Source organism: Budorcas taxicolor, chromosome 8, assembly GCF_023091745.1.
Source record: "Budorcas taxicolor isolate Tak-1 chromosome 8, Takin1.1, whole genome shotgun sequence".
Lineage (NCBI taxonomy): Eukaryota > Metazoa > Chordata > Mammalia > Artiodactyla > Bovidae > Budorcas > Budorcas taxicolor.
This window is the reverse complement of record NC_068917.1, coordinates 62,796,746-62,815,890: the sequence shown is the minus strand read 5'-3', so window position 1 is coordinate 62,815,890 and position 19,145 is coordinate 62,796,746. Positions and strand designations below refer to the sequence as shown.

The window sequence follows — 19,145 nt, the reverse complement described above, 5'->3', positions numbered from 1 at the left end:
GGCCCCTGCTCTGGTGTTCTGAGATCCCTGCTCTAAACTGTGTCCTCCTTGTCCCCAAGAGCCCCTCACTCCCCTTTGCTGGTGGCATTTTGTGGGGAGTGGGGAAAGAAAGAAGGCTACTTCCCTGGAGGGGAAGCAGAAACAGTCCTGCCTAAGGAAGGGCTTTCAGCATCCCAGAAGGAAGCCAGGGCCCACACGACTCCCCATTTACCCACCTGAGGGAGCTTGTCTCAGCCATGATTACCTTTCAGCAGGAATGGTTAGAAGTGACTTTAAGAAAAGAAGTGTGAGTATGGAGACATAGAGAAGTGCTTACTTAGGATTCACAGGGATTCTGGGTGGTCACTGTCTCTGTCACCACCTCTCAGGGAGCAGCCGCCAATCCTGACAGTGAGGAGCAACAGCAGCGGCTGCGGGAGGCAGCAGAGGGTCTCCGCATGGCAACTAATGCCGCTGCACAGAATGCCATCAAGAAAAAGCTGGTGCAGCGCCTTGAGGTAAGGCTGGGAAACTGGCATGTGTAGGTGCTATGGGAGGAATGGAATCAGGAAGCATGTGCGGGGACATGCTTGTGTCCTTGGTGCATGTTGGCATCCTCAGTGCCAACGGTTATTTCCTCAGGGAATAGCAGGGGCAGGGTAAGCCAGGGACTGGGAACAGGAACGTCTGAGCCTTGTCCTTACTGTTCTGTCCTTAAAGCATGCAGCCAAACAAGCTGCAGCCTCGGCTACACAGACCATCGCAGCAGCCCAACATGCAACCTCCACCCCCAAGGCCTCTGCTGGCCCCCAGCCCCTGCTGGTGCAGAGCTGCAAGGTGAGACGCCAGGAAGCACATGGGGGCCGGAGGAGGCACGGGAGGTGGGGACTTTCCCCCAGCCTGTGGGAAGGTGGTGCTCATGACATTTTTACCCACAGGCTGTGGCAGAGCAGATTCCACTGCTGGTGCAGGGTGTCCGAGGGAGCCAAGCACAGCCTGACAGCCCCAGTGCTCAGCTAGCCCTCATCGCCGCCAGCCAAAGCTTCCTGCAGGCAAGGCCCCCTTGTTGACCACTCAGACCACACCCTTCCCACTCATCTTAGGGCCTCTAGATCTCATCAGTTTAAGTCTCTGCCCTTAGCCTCTCTCCCTGTACTGAACCCTAGTGCTCACCACATCCTGACCCTCATCCATCCCTGTACCCAAGCCCAGAGGGCATATGGTGTGCTTCATCTGCCCACCTATTCCCCAACAGCCAGGTGGGAAGATGGTGGCCGCCGCAAAGGCCTCCGTGCCAACAATTCAGGACCAGGCATCGGCCATGCAGCTGAGTCAGTGTGCTAAAAACCTTGGCACCGCATTGGCTGAACTCCGTACTGCTGCCCAGAAGGTATGGAAGCTGGCTGTATTTTTGGAAGATGAAGGGGGTATCCTGGGATGATGGAGAATCTGTTCAGGCTATCCTAAAATGGATAACTGTAACCTGAGCCACAAGTGAGACCCTGTGTACCTCCTACCCCTCGAACTCTCCCCCTTCACCCCATGTGTTTGTAGGCTCAGGAAGCGTGTGGGCCTTTGGAAATGGATTCTGCTCTGAGTGTGGTGCAGAATCTGGAGAGAGACCTGCAGGAAGTGAAGGCAGCTGCTCGAGACGGCAAGCTGAAGCCCTTGCCTGGGGAGACGGTAAGTACTTGTGAGATCTGAAGTCTCCTCACCTGTGTCCCAGAGCTGCCCTGAACCTTTGTTGAAACTGCCTGCTGACTCTCAGTAGCTTCTCAAGCTCTCTCTTCCCTGTTTCTCCTGTGGCTGAGTCCGAGTCTGCTTGTCATCCCTAGATGGAGAAATGTGCCCAGGACCTGGGCAACAGCACCAAAGCCGTGAGCTCCGCCATTGCCCAGCTGCTGGGAGAGGTTGCCCAGGGCAATGAGAATTACGCAGGTACGCGGTTAGGGCCAGGATGGGGCCTGTAGGGAGAAGGAGGGGGAATGGGAGCTGTAGGAGGCGTGGGGTGACACAGGAAGCCCCCAGCATCAGGGCTTGGCAGTGAAGGTACCTTTTGTCCTCCTTTCTCTCTCGTTGTCTCCCCAGGCATTGCAGCTCGGGATGTGGCAGGTGGGCTGCGGTCACTGGCCCAAGCTGCTAGGGGCGTAGCTGCCCTGACGTCAGATCCTGCAGTGCAAGCCATTGTGCTCGACACAGCCAGCGATGTCCTGGACAAGGCCAGCAGCCTCATCGAGGAGGCGAAGAAAGCAGCCGGCCATCCAGGGGACCCTGAGAGCCAGCAGCGGCTTGCCCAGGTTCGGTTTTGGGCCGAGGCTGCTTCCTCCCTCTCCCCCGACCCCCTCAGAAGGCTGCCTCGAGGGGGTGTCTCATCGGCACTGTGGCTCCTCTCTGGATTCCACCCTTCCTTCTCAGTCTGAGTAGAAGAGTCTCAGCGAAAGCGGGTCCTGGGCCTAGCCAAACACCACATTTGGGGAAGTTTGATACCCTAACTCGATACTCTGGCTGTTCAGCTATAGCACCCCCTTTCTGCTTTCACTTTCAGAGGCTCCCATGGGTGGAGGCGGGGATCTTGCAGTTGTTTCTGCTTTGGCAACCCCTGTCTCCCTTCCCACCTCAGGTGGCTAAAGCTGTGACCCAGGCCCTGAACCGCTGCGTCAGCTGCCTACCTGGCCAGCGTGATGTGGACAATGCCCTGAGGGCAGTGGGAGATGCCAGCAAGCGACTCCTGAGTGACTCGGTAGGAGGACAGGGGTGTGAGGGGACATGGGGACAAAGGACTCCAAGTATCTACCTCTAGACCTATCCATCACCCTAACTCCCCAGATGCACCCCCTCCCCTCACTGCTCCCCCAGGCCTGTGCCCACCTCCCCAAGCTCCTTCACCAGGCTCCCTCTCATGTCATCTCCCATCCTTGCTGCTGACTCTCTCTCTGATCCTGCAGCTTCCCCCCAGCACTGGGACCTTTCAGGAGGCTCAGAGCCGGCTGAATGAAGCCGCTGCTGGGCTGAATCAGGCAGCCACAGAGCTGGTGCAGGCCTCTCGGGGAACCCCTCAGGACCTGGCCCGAGCCTCAGGTCGATTTGGACAGGACTTTAGCACCTTCCTGGAAGCTGGCGTGGAGATGGCAGGCCAGGCTCCGGTATGAAGGGGAGCTGGGTACGGTTCAAGGGTCAGGGGTGTCTCTGTGACCAAGGAGTCCTGACCTGCTCCTGGCCCCCTCCCCTCCCCAGTCTCTAGCAGTACTTGGGTGTCTGAGACAGAGAATCCCTTTTAGAGACAGACAAGAAAAGATTGAACAATGCCTTGGCCTTCTTGCCCTCAACAGAGCCAGGAGGATCGTGCCCAGGTTGTGTCCAACTTGAAGGGCATCTCCATGTCTTCAAGCAAACTTCTTCTCGCTGCCAAGGCCCTGTCCACAGACCCTGCAGCCCCAACCCTCAAGAGTCAGCTGGCTGCAGCTGCCCGGTAAGTGGGAGCTGGGAAACCAAGCCCTTGCATGTTAAGCAGACTGGGGAGGGGACGTTTCGTAAGAAGTCTCTGGCTCAGGAATTGTTCCAGACAAAAAAGAAATGGCTAGAGACTTGCTATGTGAGCAGGATGTAGAAGTGATGACCTCTGCACTCATTCACTCAACTTCCTGTTCCTCCCAGGGCAGTGACTGACAGCATCAACCAGCTCATCAGCATGTGCACCCAGCAGGCGCCAGGCCAGAAGGAGTGTGACAATGCCCTGCGGGAATTGGAGGTGGGCCTTGGCAGGCTAAATGGGGTTGAAGTTGAGGAAAGGGTTCTTGGCTAAAGGGCAGTGATGGGGCGTCTTGGATCTCAATTCACCACCAACTGCACCCCCTTCCCCCACCCGACAGACTGTCCGGGAACTCCTTGAGAACCCAGTCCAACCCATCAATGACATGTCCTACTTCGGCTGTCTGGACAGCGTCATGGAAAACTCAAAGGTAGGTGTACCCAGTCCCCTCCCAAGGAGGGGAGAGGGTAGGAAAATGAGCCAGCCAGGGGCTGCCCTCTCCCTCTGAGGACAAGATCTGACTCTCCCTATACCCTCTGTTCCCCAGGTGCTGGGTGAGGCCATGACCGGCATCTCCCAAAATGCCAAGAACGGAAACCTGCCAGAGTTTGGGGAGGCTGTCGCCACAGCCTCCAAGGCCCTCTGCGGCTTCACCGAGGCAGCTGCACAGGTTATCCTCCTGGGATGGTCCCTGGAACTCCCCTGTTGTCTCTAGCCCACCTCCTCGCACTCTGACCCACATGCACAGAGGACAAAGTTATAAAGCCAGCTGTGTGGAAGATGGGGATCTTTCCCCACCTAAAGTAGAGGTGTTTGTCAGCAAGCATAGAACACCAACAATTCTGATCACTGTCACCGCTGAGCCCTGGTGCTTTCAGTTGTGATTACACTGAACAACCACTGAATCTGGCCCCAGCTTGCCTGGTATATTCTGCCTAGCATATGCAAATTATTTTCATATAATTAGTACTTTTTTTTTTTCTTTTGCTGAGCCACACGGCAAGCTGGCTCTTAGTTTCGTGATCAGGGATCAAACTCATGCACCCTGAGTTTGGAAGTGCTATCTCAACCACTGGACCCCCAGGGAAGTCCACACATAATTATTACACTAAATTCCCAGTTACGTGAGTCACCACCTAACTTGCCTTTTTCTGCATTATGAAGTATAAAACGATCCATTGGCTCAGAGTATTTTGCTTTTATTTATGAATCCTTAAAACAAACTGACTTGAGAGCTCATCCTTTCAGCCTGTTTCCTTCAATCTCCCTGCTTCCCTGTGCCCTGTTCTGTTGGGTGGCCTGCTGAATACGGTTTGACGTATTTCTGGAAAAGCATGAGGAAGAAAATGCAAAGCTATCATGTGTTGGGTGAAGTAAGAATCAAACCTTACGATGATCTTCCAAGCAGAAACAGTTTTTGGCAACCATCCCTTCCCTCTTTCTAAATCTCTGAAGCTTGGAGGCGTTATGTGTTAATTAGCCTAACACCACCCACAGTTTTATTAGCCTCTAAAAGAGGCTGTGTGTGTGTGTGTGTGTGTGTCTTTCAAACTTTTTTTTTACCAGCACTTAGAATAAGCACTACTTTTTACCTCAAGACCCAACATACAAAAACAGGTGAACTGAATTTTGATAAAAAGCTTACTGTGCTGCTGCTTTTTTTTTTTCATTTTTTAATCTGAGATGTTTGAACACATTTAACAAAACAGGAGAGGTTTTTCCCTCTTTTATACTATAATTGCAGTTTGCTAATGTATCTCCACTCACGTAGAACCCTGGCCACTGAACTTACCCCTGCTCCCCTTTGTCCCCACTGTGGCTATTCCAGTCCTACCTCAGGAATATTCCTTATTCCTCACCCCACTCTTCTCTCTCTACAGGCTGCATACCTGGTTGGCGTGTCTGACCCCAACAGCCAAGCTGGACAACAAGGGCTGGTGGAGCCCACACAGTTTGCCCGAGCAAACCAGGCAATTCAGATGGCCTGTCAGAGTTTGGGGGAGCCTGGCTGCACCCAGGCCCAGGTAACTCAGGGGTGCAGTCACTGTGAGCAAGCCTGGGAAAGGCTGCTGAGCCAGGACAGGCCGCCCCCGTGGTGGGAGAAGGTGCAGGACGTGCAGCGCTGGGTGGCGCCCCAGTGCTGGCCTCCTGCCCATAGCTTCTCTGGGCCACTGTCTTCTCTGGCTGTGTTTCTCATCATTCCTTCCGTTACTGCCTTTACTTCCATGACTTCTCTATGGAGGTTTGCGTTCTCTCTCCTCCTGAGCCTGTGAGCGATTTCTCCATTAGTGTGCCGGCTTTTCATTTTCCTTTCTCCTACACCCTGCGCATCTTTGGGTATCTGTCTCCCAGATCTTGACTTTCAGGTGACTCTGTCTTTCTTAATGAGGCTTCCAAAGGATTGCTGTCCATCCCCCAAGCTGAAGGGGCTGCTCCCCGGTGTAGACACGGCCCTCCTGCCTTCACATGGCTCTTCCACATCTCTGCCTCCTCAGGTGCTCTCTGCAGCCACCATTGTGGCCAAACACACGTCTGCACTGTGTAACAGCTGCCGCCTAGCTTCTGCCCGAACCAGCAATCCCACCGCCAAGCGCCAGTTTGTACAATCAGCCAAGGAGGTGGCCAACAGCACGGCCAATCTTGTCAAGACCATCAAGGTTCCCAGTGTTTGAATTCTCAACCTCTCCCTGACCTGTCCAGTCTTCTCTCCCCTGACCCCTAAACCCCGTCATTCCCTGAGGCCTTCACCCAGTCCCACCTGCCTAAGCCCAAGGTCTTTCCTGTCTGCACTGGTCACCACCAGCCCCTCCCCATGCCCTTTGAGCTCAGGAGGGAGACCTGGGCTTCACTGCCTTTGTCTGCAGTCCATCCTGAGCTCCTCCTTGTCACTCCCACTTCAGGCGCTGGATGGGGCCTTCACAGAGGAGAACCGTGCCCAGTGCCGAGCAGCAACAGCTCCTTTGCTGGAGGCTGTGGACAATCTGAGCGCCTTTGCATCCAACCCTGAGTTCTCCAGTGTTCCTGCCCAAATCAGCCCTGAGGTGAGGCAGGGTGAAGGCATGAACTGCTGGCCACCTCATCTTGTTTCCAGGAGTCTTGAGACTCACCCCTCGGCCTCCCCTCTCCCCAGGGCCGGGCTGCCATGGAGCCCATTGTGATCTCTGCCAAGACAATGTTGGAGAGTGCTGGGGGCCTCATCCAGACAGCCCGAGCCCTGGCGGTCAATCCGCGGGACCCACCACGCTGGTCCGTGCTGGCTGGCCACTCCCGTACTGTCTCGGACTCCATCAAGAAGCTGATTACAAGCATGAGGTAGGAGGCAGGGTGGAAAACCTTGTGCCTGGGGGATGCACATCCCTCTGACAGAACAGAGGGATGGGCACTGTGGTGCGGTGAGATGGGCCAGTGTTGGAGGGCAGCTGTGGTCCAAGATTTGGGGTACAGGGAAAGGTGGGCCAGCCTTGTGCTCAAGAGGTGTACTTGATGTTGGAGACTGTGATATGTCTGCAGGGACAAGGCTCCAGGGCAGTTGGAGTGTGAGACAGCCATTGCAGCTCTGAACAGCTGTCTGCGGGACCTTGACCAGGCTTCTCTGGCTGCAGTCAGCCAGCAGCTCGCTCCCCGTGAAGGGATCTCTCAGGAGGTAAGGGGAGGAGGGAGGGCAGGCTTAGGAAGGTGGGGGATCTGGGAGTGAGCTCATAGACACATAGAGGGTATGGAACATGCTGGGTACTGGGTCGGTTGGGTGTGGAAGGAAGAGTGGGGTCCTGTGCAGGTCACAGTCAGGGCTAAAGTCCACTTCCTCCCCAGGCCTTGCACACCCAGATGCTCACTGCGGTGCAGGAAATCTCCCATCTTATTGAGCCGCTGGCCAGCGCTGCCCGGGCTGAAGCCTCCCAGCTGGGACACAAGGTACCTGGGGCGACACATGGGCTTGGGTAGGTTGAACCAGGGTACCTGGCCAGGCTGACCCCCATCCTAACCCCTTGTCGCAGGTGTCCCAGATGGCCCAGTACTTTGAGCCACTCACTCTGGCTGCCGTGGGTGCTGCCTCCAAAACCCTGAGCCACCCACAGCAGATGGCGCTCCTGGACCAGACCAAAACCTTGGCCGAGTCTGCCCTGCAGCTGCTGTACACAGCCAAGGAAGCTGGCGGTAACCCCAAGGTACTGAGCTAAGGCGCTGCTACTATAGTAAGAGAAGCAGGAACCACTACTCCCTCCCCAGCTCACTTGCTCTGCCCCACAGCAAGCAGCTCACACCCAGGAAGCCCTGGAGGAGGCTGTGCAGATGATGACAGAGGCCGTGGAGGACCTGACAACCACCCTCAACGAGGCAGCCAGTGCTGCCGGGGTCGTCGGTGGCATGGTGGACTCCATCACCCAGGCCATCAACCAGGTTGGAGTCTTGGGAAGTGTGTGGATGGAGGTGCCTGTGGACAGAGGTGCCTGTGGACCAGTGTCCCTGAGCCCAGTCTTTCCCCTTCTGCCATTCTCCCCCCTCAGCTAGATGAAGGACCAATGGGTGAACCAGAGGGTTCCTTCGTGGATTATCAGACCACCATGGTGCGGACAGCCAAGGCCATTGCTGTCACCGTTCAGGAGATGGTGAGATTGGGAGCATACAAGAGGCCTGCTCTTGGAGAGTTCGGACATTGAGTTTGGATATCAATTCACTTCCTCCTATCACCAGGTAACCAAGTCAAACACCAGCCCTGAGGAGCTGGGCCCTCTCGCTAACCAGCTGACTAGTGACTATGGTCGTCTCGCCTCCCAGGCCAAGCCTGCAGCTGTGGCTGCTGAAAATGAAGAGGTAACTTCCCCTGCCCCTGACAGAAAACTCAAGGCGTGCCCCTTGTCCCATGATGTCAGCTCTGAGGCTGTCCCACCCTCAGCCACTCGGGTCTTTCATAGAAAGGGGAACTCATCCTCAGGGCCGCTCCATGAAAGAGTGATCAGGGCTCCATAAAGGGTGGGATAAAAGCCTCCATCACAGGGATAAGGAGTAGCCCAGGGTCTAGAGATTGCCTGGGCTGCCACTATTGGCCCTGCTGGCCCTGATTGCCTGTGGCTGCTTCTCTGCTGTGCTGCAAGCCTTTCTTCCCTTCCTAGTTCTTCCATGTTGCAAAGCCCTGAAGCGCTTCCTTCCCTAAGCTCCTGGCTTTCCAAGAAAGCAAGTAATTGGATCTTAGCATGACACACCTAATCCCCAGCCCAAACCCCTCCACAGCCACACACGCCAAACTGTAAGCCGTGGCCTCTGCTTCAGATACCCCAGCGTGAGGGCTTCTCCCCCTCCTCCTCGCTGTGCTTATTAGCACGGTCCTCACAGCTGGTGCCCACAGGCTAGTATTTTCCATGTGTGGGAGGAGACTTCCTGACTAAAGGCTGTGAAACAGGACAAGTCTGTGCAGAGTACTTCTCACTACCTATTTAGTGCTCAGTGAGTGTTTTTTTAGGTCCTTAGTGCCTCCTCCAAGTGCAGTGGACATCCCTGAATCCTCTTGTAAAATCCATCTCCCTGTTTCATCTACTCACAGATAGGCGCCCACATCAAGCACCGGGTTCAGGAGCTGGGACACGGCTGCGCAGCTCTGGTCACCAAGGCAGGTGCTCTGCAGTGCAGCCCCAGTGACGCCTACACCAAGAAGGAGCTCATAGAGTGTGCCCGGAGAGTCTCTGAAAAGGTAACTGAGCCCGTCCCCATGGCCTGGGGGCTGCGCTCCTCAGCCCTTTCCTCTGTCCCTTCTCCCAGACCCAGGACCTATCCTCTTACGGGGGCCCTACCACAGTCACCACCTGACTCTCCTCCCGCAGGTCTCCCACGTGCTGGCTGCGCTCCAGGCTGGGAATCGTGGCACCCAGGCCTGCATCACAGCCGCCAGCGCCGTGTCCGGCATCATCGCCGACCTGGACACCACCATCATGTTCGCCACTGCCGGCACGCTCAACCGTGAGGGGGCTGAAACCTTCGCTGACCACCGGTGAGGAGGGAACTGGGCCTTGTGCTGTGGGGGGCCAGAGGGGTTGGGGGAGGCCTGAGAAGAGCTGACTGGGCTGGGCTGTCCCCCAGGGAGGGCATTCTGAAGACTGCCAAGGTGCTGGTGGAAGACACCAAGGTCCTGGTGCAGAATGCAGCTGGCAGCCAGGAGAAGTTGGCACAGGCAGCCCAGTCCTCCGTGGCCACCATCACCCGCCTTGCCGATGTGGTCAAGCTGGGTGCAGCCAGCCTGGGAGCTGAGGACCCAGAGACCCAGGTATCTGCCCCACACGCCTCACTTTGGCCAGAACCACTTCCTGATCCCCCCTTTCCTCCCACAGACCAGAGCCTCTGCTCTCGCACACAGGTGGTGCTGATCAATGCAGTTAAAGATGTGGCCAAGGCCCTGGGAGACCTCATCAGTGCCACCAAGGCTGCAGCTGGCAAAGTCGGTGACGACCCTGCTGTGTGGCAGCTCAAGAACTCTGCCAAGGTGGGAGGAAAAGAGAGAAGCTCCCCAGGTGGGGAGTAGACCAGTGTGCTTCTGCCCGCCCCGTAAAATGATGCTGCCCTCCCTCCTCTGATGCCCACAGGTGATGGTAACCAATGTGACATCACTGCTCAAGACCGTGAAAGCGGTGGAGGATGAGGCCACCAAAGGCACGCGCGCCCTGGAGGCCACCACGGAGCATATTCGGCAGGAGCTGGCGGTGAGCCTGTCTGTGCAGCGGGGCCTGGGCTGGAGAGCGGGGTCTGGGTGGATTGTGAATGTGCGCCGCCCACACATGCACAAAGACGCTGACGCTCAGCCTCCTCCCCCTGCCAGACTTCCTGTGCATGCTGCGCTGTCTCCCCTTCCTCACCTGTTTCCTCCTTGGCGTTTGACACCTACCCTCTTCATCCCCGCCTCTACTTTCTCTGGCCTCTCAGTTGCCACATTCAGGGGTCACTTCTTAGCCTTCACCTTCTTCAGTCATTTCCAAAACAGCGGACCCCCTAACAAGCCTCTCTTTGAAAGCCTTTCTTCCTTTGGCCTTTTTGACACTCGCTTTTCTGTTGCCCCCCACATCTCCTCTATAGTTGCACTCACCTTCAACCAGATAAATCTTAGAGGCCTTCCTGAAACTGCACCGATCGCCTTCGTACTCCTCTTTGGCAGGTTCAACCCTCTCATCATTGTTCTCTGACAAGCAGACTTCCAGTTCTGCGCTTAGTCATCTGCAGCCTCCTGGTTGACCTTAGCACCGAGCCACAGTGCCTTCCCACCAGCTACTCTTCCTACTAAGCATGGCCACAGCCTGCCGTTGCAGCAGGCTCCCTCCCCGTCGCCTGTGGCTTCACAGCCTCGCTCACAACCTGCAGGCCATCACCAGGTCCTGTGCTGCCCTCCTCCAGTGTCTCCCTCTCCTTCCTTCCCTCCCAGCCCACAGGCAGCACTCCCCCTCACTGTGACTGCTGTGCCAGGTTTTGACCTGGTCTCCTTGCCTTCAGTCTTTGTCATGTTCTTCTTTTTTTTTTTTTGACTTATTTTTTGGCTACACTGGGTCTTCTTTGCTGCACGTGGGCCTTCTCCAGTTGTGGCGAGCCAGGGCTACCCTTCCTTGCGCTGCACAGGCTTCTCACTGCAGTGGCATGTCTTGCTGTGGGGCACGGGCTCTAGGTGCGTGGGCTTCGCTTATGCTCACTGCAGTGGCGTGTCTTGCTGTGGGGCATGGGCTCTAGGCGCGTGGGCTTCGCTTATGCTCACTGCAGTGGCGTGTCTTGCTGTGGGGCACGGGCTTTAGGCACGTGGGCTTCACTTACGCTCATTGCAGTGGCGTCTCTTGCTGTGGGGCACAGGCTCTAGGCATGTGGGCTTCGCTTATGCTCACTGCAGTGGCGTCTCTTGCTGTGGGGCACGGGCTCTAGGCGCCTGGGCTTCAGTTATGCTCACTGCAGTGGCGGTCTCTTGTGGCGCACGGGCTCTAGGCGCCTGGGCTTCAGTTATGCTCACTGCAGTGGCGTCTCTTGTGGGGCATGGGCTCTAGGCGTGTGGGCTTCACTTATGCTCAGAAGTTGTGTGCACAGACTTAGTTCCTCCCCCACATATGGGATCTTCCCAGACCAGGGATCAAACCTGTGTTCCACTGGCAGGCAGATTCTTAACCACTGGACCACAGGGGCAGTCCCCATCTTTCTAACTTCTAAATTTATCTTTCTCATCCTCTGTTTTCACTTCTCCTCAGAGATGTTCAAATTGAAATTCCTTTCTACTTACCAAACTTGATCATTCATTCCCTCCTCTTTCCCATATCACTAAATAGCACCTTTCAGTAACTCAGTTCCTAAAGCCAGAAACTCCGTTTTAACATCTTTCTCTCATTGTTCCCCACATCTGAGCTCATCAGCAGTTCTTTTAGTGGTCCCTCCAAATAGACCTCAATTTCTCATTTCCCATCTCTGCTACCAGCACCTTGTCAAAACCATCATCAGGCCGTAGCTGTGTTTATGTGACAGCATCTGTATAAACTCCCTGCTTCTCCACTTACCTCCCCCTCCCCAGTCAATCCTCTCAACACAGAGGATAATTTTTTGGGGGGTGGGGGGGCGCCTCACCATGCAGCTTGTGGGATCTTAGCTCTTCAACCAGGGATTCAACCCAGGGCCATGGCAGTGAAAGTGCTGAGTCCTAACCTCTGGACCACCAGGGAATTCCCAGAATAATCTCTTAAAAATATAAATCAGGTTATGTCACTTCAGTGCTTACAATCCTCCAGTGACTGCCCTGGCATCTTTGGTAAAGTCCGCTCTCCACACCAGGGCCTTCCAGGCTCCAGAGCCCCTGCTGCCTTCCCCAGTCTCTCCTCACCCTTCTCTCCTCTGGGCCAGGGGCCAGGCCCCTGCAGTCTCAGCTCCACCCACTGCAGACCCCTGTTCTTGCTCTTTACCAGTTTTTTGAACATCTGGCCCCTTCTGATCCTTCAGGCGTCAGCTTAAACATCCCCTCCGCCAGAGGCTTCCTTGACCACCTTTCTAAAAAAGAACTTCCTTTTTCTTTCTCATCACAGCACCCTTTTTCCCCTTCACAGTGTAGTTTCCCTGCTCGTTCACCTATTTATCATTTGTACCCAAAACCAGAATGTAAGGTCCATGAGGACAGGACCTTGTCTAGCTTATTCCCCGCTGCACCCTCAGCACCTCACGTAGTCTCCCACCTAGCTGATCTTTAGTGGGATTGAATTTGTTGGGTGAACACATACAGCAAAATATTTTTATGACTTTTACATACTGTGTAAAATTCTAAGTTCCTTGTTCTGATATCCAAGGTCCCAACAGCCTTTGCTCTGCCATCCCTGTGCTCTAGAACATTTCTTAATACTCTCTCACACTTGACATCCTGGTTATTTGTGCTCTGCCATTATGTCAGTGCACTCCTGTTATCTGTATTCTTAAGACCCAGCTCCTTACCCACCTTCACCACTTGCCACATTAAGACTTCTCTTTAGGAATGAAAAGCCAGCACAAAGGTACTTGCTTAATTTCAAATACACTTTCCCCAATCACTTTAGTCAGAAATGAGGACCAACTGCCTTCTCTTGTATTAGCTGTGAACATGTGAAAGCCTCCTAGCGCTGATCTACAGTAACTACTCAGTGGCTGCCTGTTGACTGAGTACGCAGATGAATGAACCAGTCACACAAGTGCTGCTCCATCTCACAGCCTCCCTCACCGTGGAGTTTTTCTTCTTGCTCTACCCCAACAGGTCTTCTGCTCCCCAGAGCCACCTGCCAAGACCTCTACCCCTGAAGATTTCATCCGCATGACCAAGGGTATCACCATGGCAACCGCCAAGGCCGTTGCCGCTGGGAACTCCTGTCGCCAGGAGGATGTCATTGCCACAGCCAATCTGAGTCGCCGTGCTATTGCAGATATGCTCCGAGCTTGCAAGGTAGAAATCCCGGCGGTGAGGCAGGAGTTTAAGGCAGCTTGAGGGCAGCACATGGTAGGGGAGAACCTGCAGGGACTTGGGAGCTCTTTGGGATCCTAAGGCTAATGTATACTCTGTGCTACAGGAAGCCGCCTACCACCCGGAAGTGGCTCCAGACGTGCGGCTCCGAGCCCTACACTTTGGCCAGGAATGTGCCAATGGCTACCTGGAACTGCTGGACCACGTGCTGCTGGTAAGGCGGGAGGTGTCTGTTCCTCACAGCGGCCTCCCTGAATACACAGGCCTCAGGCCTGCACTCTAATCTTTGGTTCAGATCTCCTCCCCACCCCCGATCTGTTCCCCGAGTGTGTCCTTGTTTCCACATCTCCCTTCCTCTGGGGCTCCATCAGTTTGAGCATCTTTGGTTCTCCCACTCACCTCCTCCTCTTTCTCTTGTCTCCTCTCTTCCCGCCTGCCCTCCCCCTCCTCTACCTCCTCATCTCTTCTTTCTTCTCATTTCATCCTTCTCCTGGCTCCTTGTCAGCCGGTGAGTGACACATAGCTTCACTGTCTTCACCATGCATGCAATGTGATGTCTGGCGTGCTCCTGGATAGACTGTGTACTGTTTCAGGCTGTGGTGTGGAGCGGCCTGGGGTAGGGGTGGCGGGAGGGGGCGGGCTCTCCCCTGTTTCAAGGGTCAAGGTAGAAGCTGAGATCTGATGCTCTCTGCCCCCTGCCCCCTCTTCCCCAGACCCTGCAGAAGCCAAGCCCAGAATTGAAGCAGCAATTGACGGTGCACTCAAAGCGTGTGGCTGGATCAGTCACTGAACTCATCCAGGCTGCTGAGGCCATGAAGGGTAAGGGGTGACCAGGGGCAGGGAGGGAAGGGAAACCCTTGTTCTGGGGAGAACTCTGCTTCCAGGAGGCTGCTCAGAGATGGCCTCTGCAGAGTCTTCACAGATGCCAGGGCCTGGTGACAGTAAGCACACTGCCTGGTGCTCCTGATCTCCCTGCTCTGCCTTAGACCCTTCCCTCCTTGCTTTGTCCACCAGGAACAGAATGGGTGGACCCAGAGGACCCCACAGTCATTGCTGAGAATGAACTCCTGGGAGCCGCGGCCGCCATTGAGGCTGCGGCCAAGAAGCTGGAGCAGCTGAAGCCCCGAGCCAAACCCAAGGTCAGCCCTGCTCCCTTCTTCTCCCCTCCGCTCAGAGTGTCTGCACCTTCAGCCTCCCCTTACCCTGCATCTCTCTCTGCCACTTCTGTCTCTTTTTTGCAGGAGGCGGACGAGTCCTTGAACTTTGAGGAGCAGATACTGGAAGCTGCCAAGTCCATCGCAGCAGCCACCAGCGCCCTGGTGAAGGCTGCCTCAGCTGCGCAGAGGGAACTGGTGGCCCAGGGGAAGGTAAGGACTTGGATACCAGCAGCTTTGCCTTCCACATGGCATAATGGTCTCCTCCGGGAGGCTCTCAGGAGGGCACGAGTCTGAGCAGACTCCTGCCCTCCTCCACAGGTGGGCGCCATTCCAGCCAACGCACTGGATGATGGACAGTGGTCCCAGGGCCTCATCTCTGCTGTGAGTGTACAACTGCCCCTGTGCCCCTCTGCACTTCAGGGACTTGAGAGGCTGGAGAGGGGATGGACCAGGGCAGGAGGCACGTTCTAACCTAATCTCCCTGCTTCAGGCCCGGATGGTGGCCGCGGCCACCAACAACCTGTGTGAGGCAGCCAATGCAGCTGTCCAAGGCCACGCCAGCCAGGAGAAGCTCATCTCATCGGCCAAGCAGGTCGCCGCCTCCACAGCCCAGCTCCTCGTAGCCTGCAAGGTCAAGGCCGACCAGGACTCTGAGGCAATGAAGAGGCTTCAGGTGAGGCCCCCTGGCCCATCTCATGTGCCTTGAGCTGAGCTGCTTTCAACTGTCACCCCTGACATGCTTTCTGCGAGGGAGACGGGGGCCTTGCTCAGCTGGGACCTTCCCAAGTTCTCATCTCACACTGCCTGCTCTCTCTCTCTGCCAAGGCTGCCGGCAACGCAGTGAAGCGAGCCTCAGACAACCTGGTGAAGGCAGCCCAGAAGGCTGCAGCCTTTGAAGAACAGGAGAATGAGACCGTGGTGGTGAAGGAGAAGATGGTCGGGGGCATTGCCCAGGTAAGCTCTGAGGGACATCAGCGGGGCAGTCACGATGCCTGCGCTCGTTCCCACTCCCCCAGACCTTGATGTACATACTCACTGACTGAGTCCCTGATCTCTGTCCCTCAGATCATTGCCGCCCAGGAAGAGATGCTTCGGAAGGAACGAGAGCTGGAGGAGGCACGGAAGAAGCTGGCGCAGATCCGGCAGCAGCAGTACAAGTTCTTACCTTCAGAGCTTCGAGACGAGCACTAGGGCAGCCGCTTGTGTGTATCACAGACCCAGCCCAGAGACTGTGCCTCACTACCAAAGCCTCCTGGGCTGTCGGGCCCAGCCTGCCCAACCCCAGCACCCCCAAGTGCCTGCCAAACCCTGGGCCTGGTCCTGCCGCACGTTCCCTGGCCCTTCCCGGACTCCAAGTGCCTTCATGCCCTAGGGCCCCCTAAGTGCCTGCCCCTCCCCAGAATATTAACGTTCCCGGAGTATTATTAACGCTGCTGTACCTCAGTCTGAACCTGCCAGGGCCCCAGCCCGCTCCACCCTGCCAGCAGCTTCCAGCCAGTCCCCACAGCCTCCGCTCTACTCATCCTTTTTTATACTATCCACCCCCCACCCCCAACTACCTGTGGGGGCCGGGGGTGTAAGCCCCAAACAGGTCATGCTCCAATAAAGGTGATTCTGCCTGCAGCCTCAGCCTGGCTTCATGAGGAGATACCCGCCCCGAGGGCAGGTGGGTAGAGAATGGGATGGAGTACTGTGGCCCAGCTTGATGGGCTCAGAAGTCTGCCCCGAGGCCCCTTGCTCCCACTACACGCAGAGCCCTAAGTCATCCTAGTCAGGAAGCTGTCCCTGAGCAGGCATGCTGCTGCTGTCCCTTGCCTCTCCGGCCAGCGCCCACGCCACACCAAGTGTCATTCTTCTGTTCCTGGGACAGCAGCTGCCAGTGCTCTTTGTGGCTACCAGGGACACACTCTGTTCTTCATCACCACTCATGTGAACAAACCTAGTCCCTCACCAAGTCCGAGTTTCCAAGAAGCAGCTTTGCTGAAACAAGCCTATGGATACAAGTATCTGAGCCTAAGAGAACTACGGCCAGATTTGGTTGAGGCAGTTAACAAGCCAAAAATCCAGCCTGAGGCTGCCTCAGGTAGGCTCAACTGTTGACTGGGTTGGGCACTTCCAGCCCCTCCCTGGCCTTGCTGCCACTCCTGCCCAGAACAGCACTAGAAGAGAAGCAACTGAAAAAGCCAGACCCAAGCGTGAGGCCGCATCGTCAGGGGCCAGAGCTCCCCTAATGGCCAGGCGGGTGCTGGGAGCCCTGTGCCAGCTGCCCCGCTCACTTGAAGGTTGAGTGGGGGAGGTGGGGATTGCCATGTGCTTCCACTTCCTCCCACATCTGCCCACATGGCCCACGTTGCCTGGACCACCTGGCAGCCCTCTCAGATCTGCCACTTTTTTCATGTATGATTCTTCAACCAGCCCTATTGCTCAGTATGTTACTTCCTTGCTTCTCCCTCCAAGTAGAACACAAACACCACCCAATCTGCTGCTACTCTTGTCACCTCCTGTCACCTCCTTAAAGGCATGACATCTTCTACTCCTACCCCATTAAAGTAGGTTTAATGTAGAATGACTTTGTCCTCCCCAGGGCAGCCCATCAGGGGAGGTGCCAGCTTCCTGCTATCACTCGTGTCACCTGTGATTAATTCATTCAATATTTACTAAGCCAGGCCCAGGCTAAGCACTGGAAAACAGATGTATTATCACCTCTCTGACGCAGACTGGGAACTGCAGTCCATGTGGCTCTGGCCCCCTAACCCCAGATTCCATGTCCTGGCATCGTTGAAGACCTTAGAGATCAAATCCCTTTTACCACTTCCCCAACAAGTGGTAGCCCAGACCGTTTGAACTCCAGCTATGAGCCCAGACAGCTGCTGACCCCTGCTACCACTTCCCTGCCATATCCTCAGGAACTGTGACCAATCACGTTCCTCTTGATACTGATGCCTCAGGGAGTCTTCTGGGGAGAGACTCAAATACCTATTAGACCAGCAGTTCTTACAATGCAGTTGACGCTCAGGCCTCTAGGGGTGCCCAGGATCCTTGCAGGGGTCCATAAGGTCAAGATTATTTTCATATGGGTTTCCCTGGTGGCTCAGTGGTGAAGAGTCTGCCGGCCAATGCAGGTGACACAGGTTCGAGCCCTGGTCAGGGAAGATCCCACATGCTGCAGAGCACCTAAGCCCCTGCACCACAACGGTTAAGCCTGTGCCCTGGAGTCCACAAGCCACAGCCACTGAGCCCACACATCACAACTAATGAAGCCCATCACCCTAGAGCCCACGCTCCACAACAGGAGAAGCCACTGACTGCAGTGAGCAGCCTACACACTGCAAGGAAGAGCAGCCCTCGCTCGCCACAGCTAAAGAAAAGCCACGCAGCAATGGAGACCCAGCACAGCCAAAAATAAACAGAAAAAAGACTACTTTCATAGTAATACTAAGACACTATTTTCCTTTTTCAGAGTATCAGCATTTGCACTGACAGTGAAAGAACATTTGGCGGGTAAGCTGCCTTAGTGCAAATCAAGTCAGTAGCCCAAACTGCACTGTAGTCACTGTACGCTTCACCACCATCCACTAACTGTACGATACAAATGCTGGCTTCTTCCTGAAGAATGTCCTTGATGAAGCAGCAAAAATTATTCGTTTTGTTAACTCTTAGTCCTGTAGTAAGTAACAAGTGTTTCAATATTCCTTGTGATGAACTGGGGAGTGTGTGTAGAACTTTTCTGGTGCACACCAAAGTATGATGGTGTCTCAAGGAACGCACCTAGACAGTTCTTTGAGCTGAACTAGCTGCTTTTTTCATAGACCACATTTACCTGCAGGAATGACTGACAGACAAACCACAGTTATCAGACTTGGGTAGCTGGCAGATTTTTTTCTCAAAAACAGAAAGTGTCACTTCAAGGAAAAACCTGCCAATACTTGTTGCCAATGATACAATTCAAGGTTTCAAGTGACAACTAAAATTTTAGAAAACTTGTATCTGCCACCATGAGCTTTAGGGCTTCCCCAAACTTAAAACAAGCTTTTCTGTTGAAACCATGACTTTTTAAATAATATATAATGAAATATGTTGACATTTGGAACACCTGCTCAGTGAATCATTTTCCAAATGACCAATGCATGCATGCTTACAAAATTATCCCTGAGTAAAAAAAAATGATCCAACCAAAGTCAATACAGACCAATGGATTTTACTGAAACATTGTACAGGAAGGTTATTGATATGGTCAGGTTCTTCCCTGCAGCTAACCTTTAAGAGAATAGTCAAGTGTTGATGTAGTATCAAAGAAGAATATCCACAACTGCCCCCAAAAAGCTACACATGCCATTGACACTTGAACAACATGGGTTGTTACATTTGTATGGGGATCAATAGATATTTACAGTACTACATGATCAGTGGTTAGTTGAATCCAGGGATGCAGAATCATGCATATGGAGGAAGCAAGCAGAGGGTTAAGCTATGGATTTTCAACTCCACAGACCCCTGTCACGTTCAAGGGTCAGTGAATTATATTCTTTTTTCCAACTACGTATCTGTGCGAGAC

At 54.7% G+C, this 19,145-nt stretch overlaps 1 protein-coding gene across 1 annotated transcript in view; it reads left to right on the top strand.

Moving 5' to 3' along the window:
- TLN1 (talin 1) overlaps positions 1-16,213 on the top strand; it is a 31,405-nt gene extending 15,192 nt beyond the window's left edge. Inside the window, exons 21-57 of the mRNA XM_052644697.1 lie at positions 369-497; positions 700-816; positions 918-1,031; positions 1,235-1,369; positions 1,534-1,662; positions 1,815-1,917; positions 2,068-2,276; positions 2,600-2,719; positions 2,925-3,122; positions 3,309-3,448; positions 3,634-3,727; positions 3,849-3,938; positions 4,056-4,178; positions 5,389-5,532; positions 6,004-6,165; positions 6,409-6,549; positions 6,639-6,820; positions 7,019-7,151; positions 7,319-7,420; positions 7,504-7,674; positions 7,757-7,906; positions 8,014-8,115; positions 8,201-8,320; positions 9,048-9,194; positions 9,325-9,491; positions 9,581-9,764; positions 9,855-9,980; positions 10,081-10,197; positions 13,230-13,415; positions 13,540-13,647; positions 14,147-14,252; positions 14,448-14,572; positions 14,675-14,800; positions 14,909-14,971; positions 15,081-15,263; positions 15,416-15,544; positions 15,656-16,213. Coding sequence (XP_052500657.1) covers positions 369-497; positions 700-816; positions 918-1,031; positions 1,235-1,369; positions 1,534-1,662; positions 1,815-1,917; positions 2,068-2,276; positions 2,600-2,719; positions 2,925-3,122; positions 3,309-3,448; positions 3,634-3,727; positions 3,849-3,938; positions 4,056-4,178; positions 5,389-5,532; positions 6,004-6,165; positions 6,409-6,549; positions 6,639-6,820; positions 7,019-7,151; positions 7,319-7,420; positions 7,504-7,674; positions 7,757-7,906; positions 8,014-8,115; positions 8,201-8,320; positions 9,048-9,194; positions 9,325-9,491; positions 9,581-9,764; positions 9,855-9,980; positions 10,081-10,197; positions 13,230-13,415; positions 13,540-13,647; positions 14,147-14,252; positions 14,448-14,572; positions 14,675-14,800; positions 14,909-14,971; positions 15,081-15,263; positions 15,416-15,544; positions 15,656-15,781 — 5,001 coding nt within the window. The 3' untranslated portion in view covers positions 15,782-16,213. The remainder of the gene's footprint in view (positions 1-368; positions 498-699; positions 817-917; positions 1,032-1,234; positions 1,370-1,533; positions 1,663-1,814; positions 1,918-2,067; positions 2,277-2,599; positions 2,720-2,924; positions 3,123-3,308; positions 3,449-3,633; positions 3,728-3,848; positions 3,939-4,055; positions 4,179-5,388; positions 5,533-6,003; positions 6,166-6,408; positions 6,550-6,638; positions 6,821-7,018; positions 7,152-7,318; positions 7,421-7,503; positions 7,675-7,756; positions 7,907-8,013; positions 8,116-8,200; positions 8,321-9,047; positions 9,195-9,324; positions 9,492-9,580; positions 9,765-9,854; positions 9,981-10,080; positions 10,198-13,229; positions 13,416-13,539; positions 13,648-14,146; positions 14,253-14,447; positions 14,573-14,674; positions 14,801-14,908; positions 14,972-15,080; positions 15,264-15,415; positions 15,545-15,655) is intronic.
- The last annotated feature ends 2,932 nt before the right edge of the window (positions 16,214-19,145 follow it).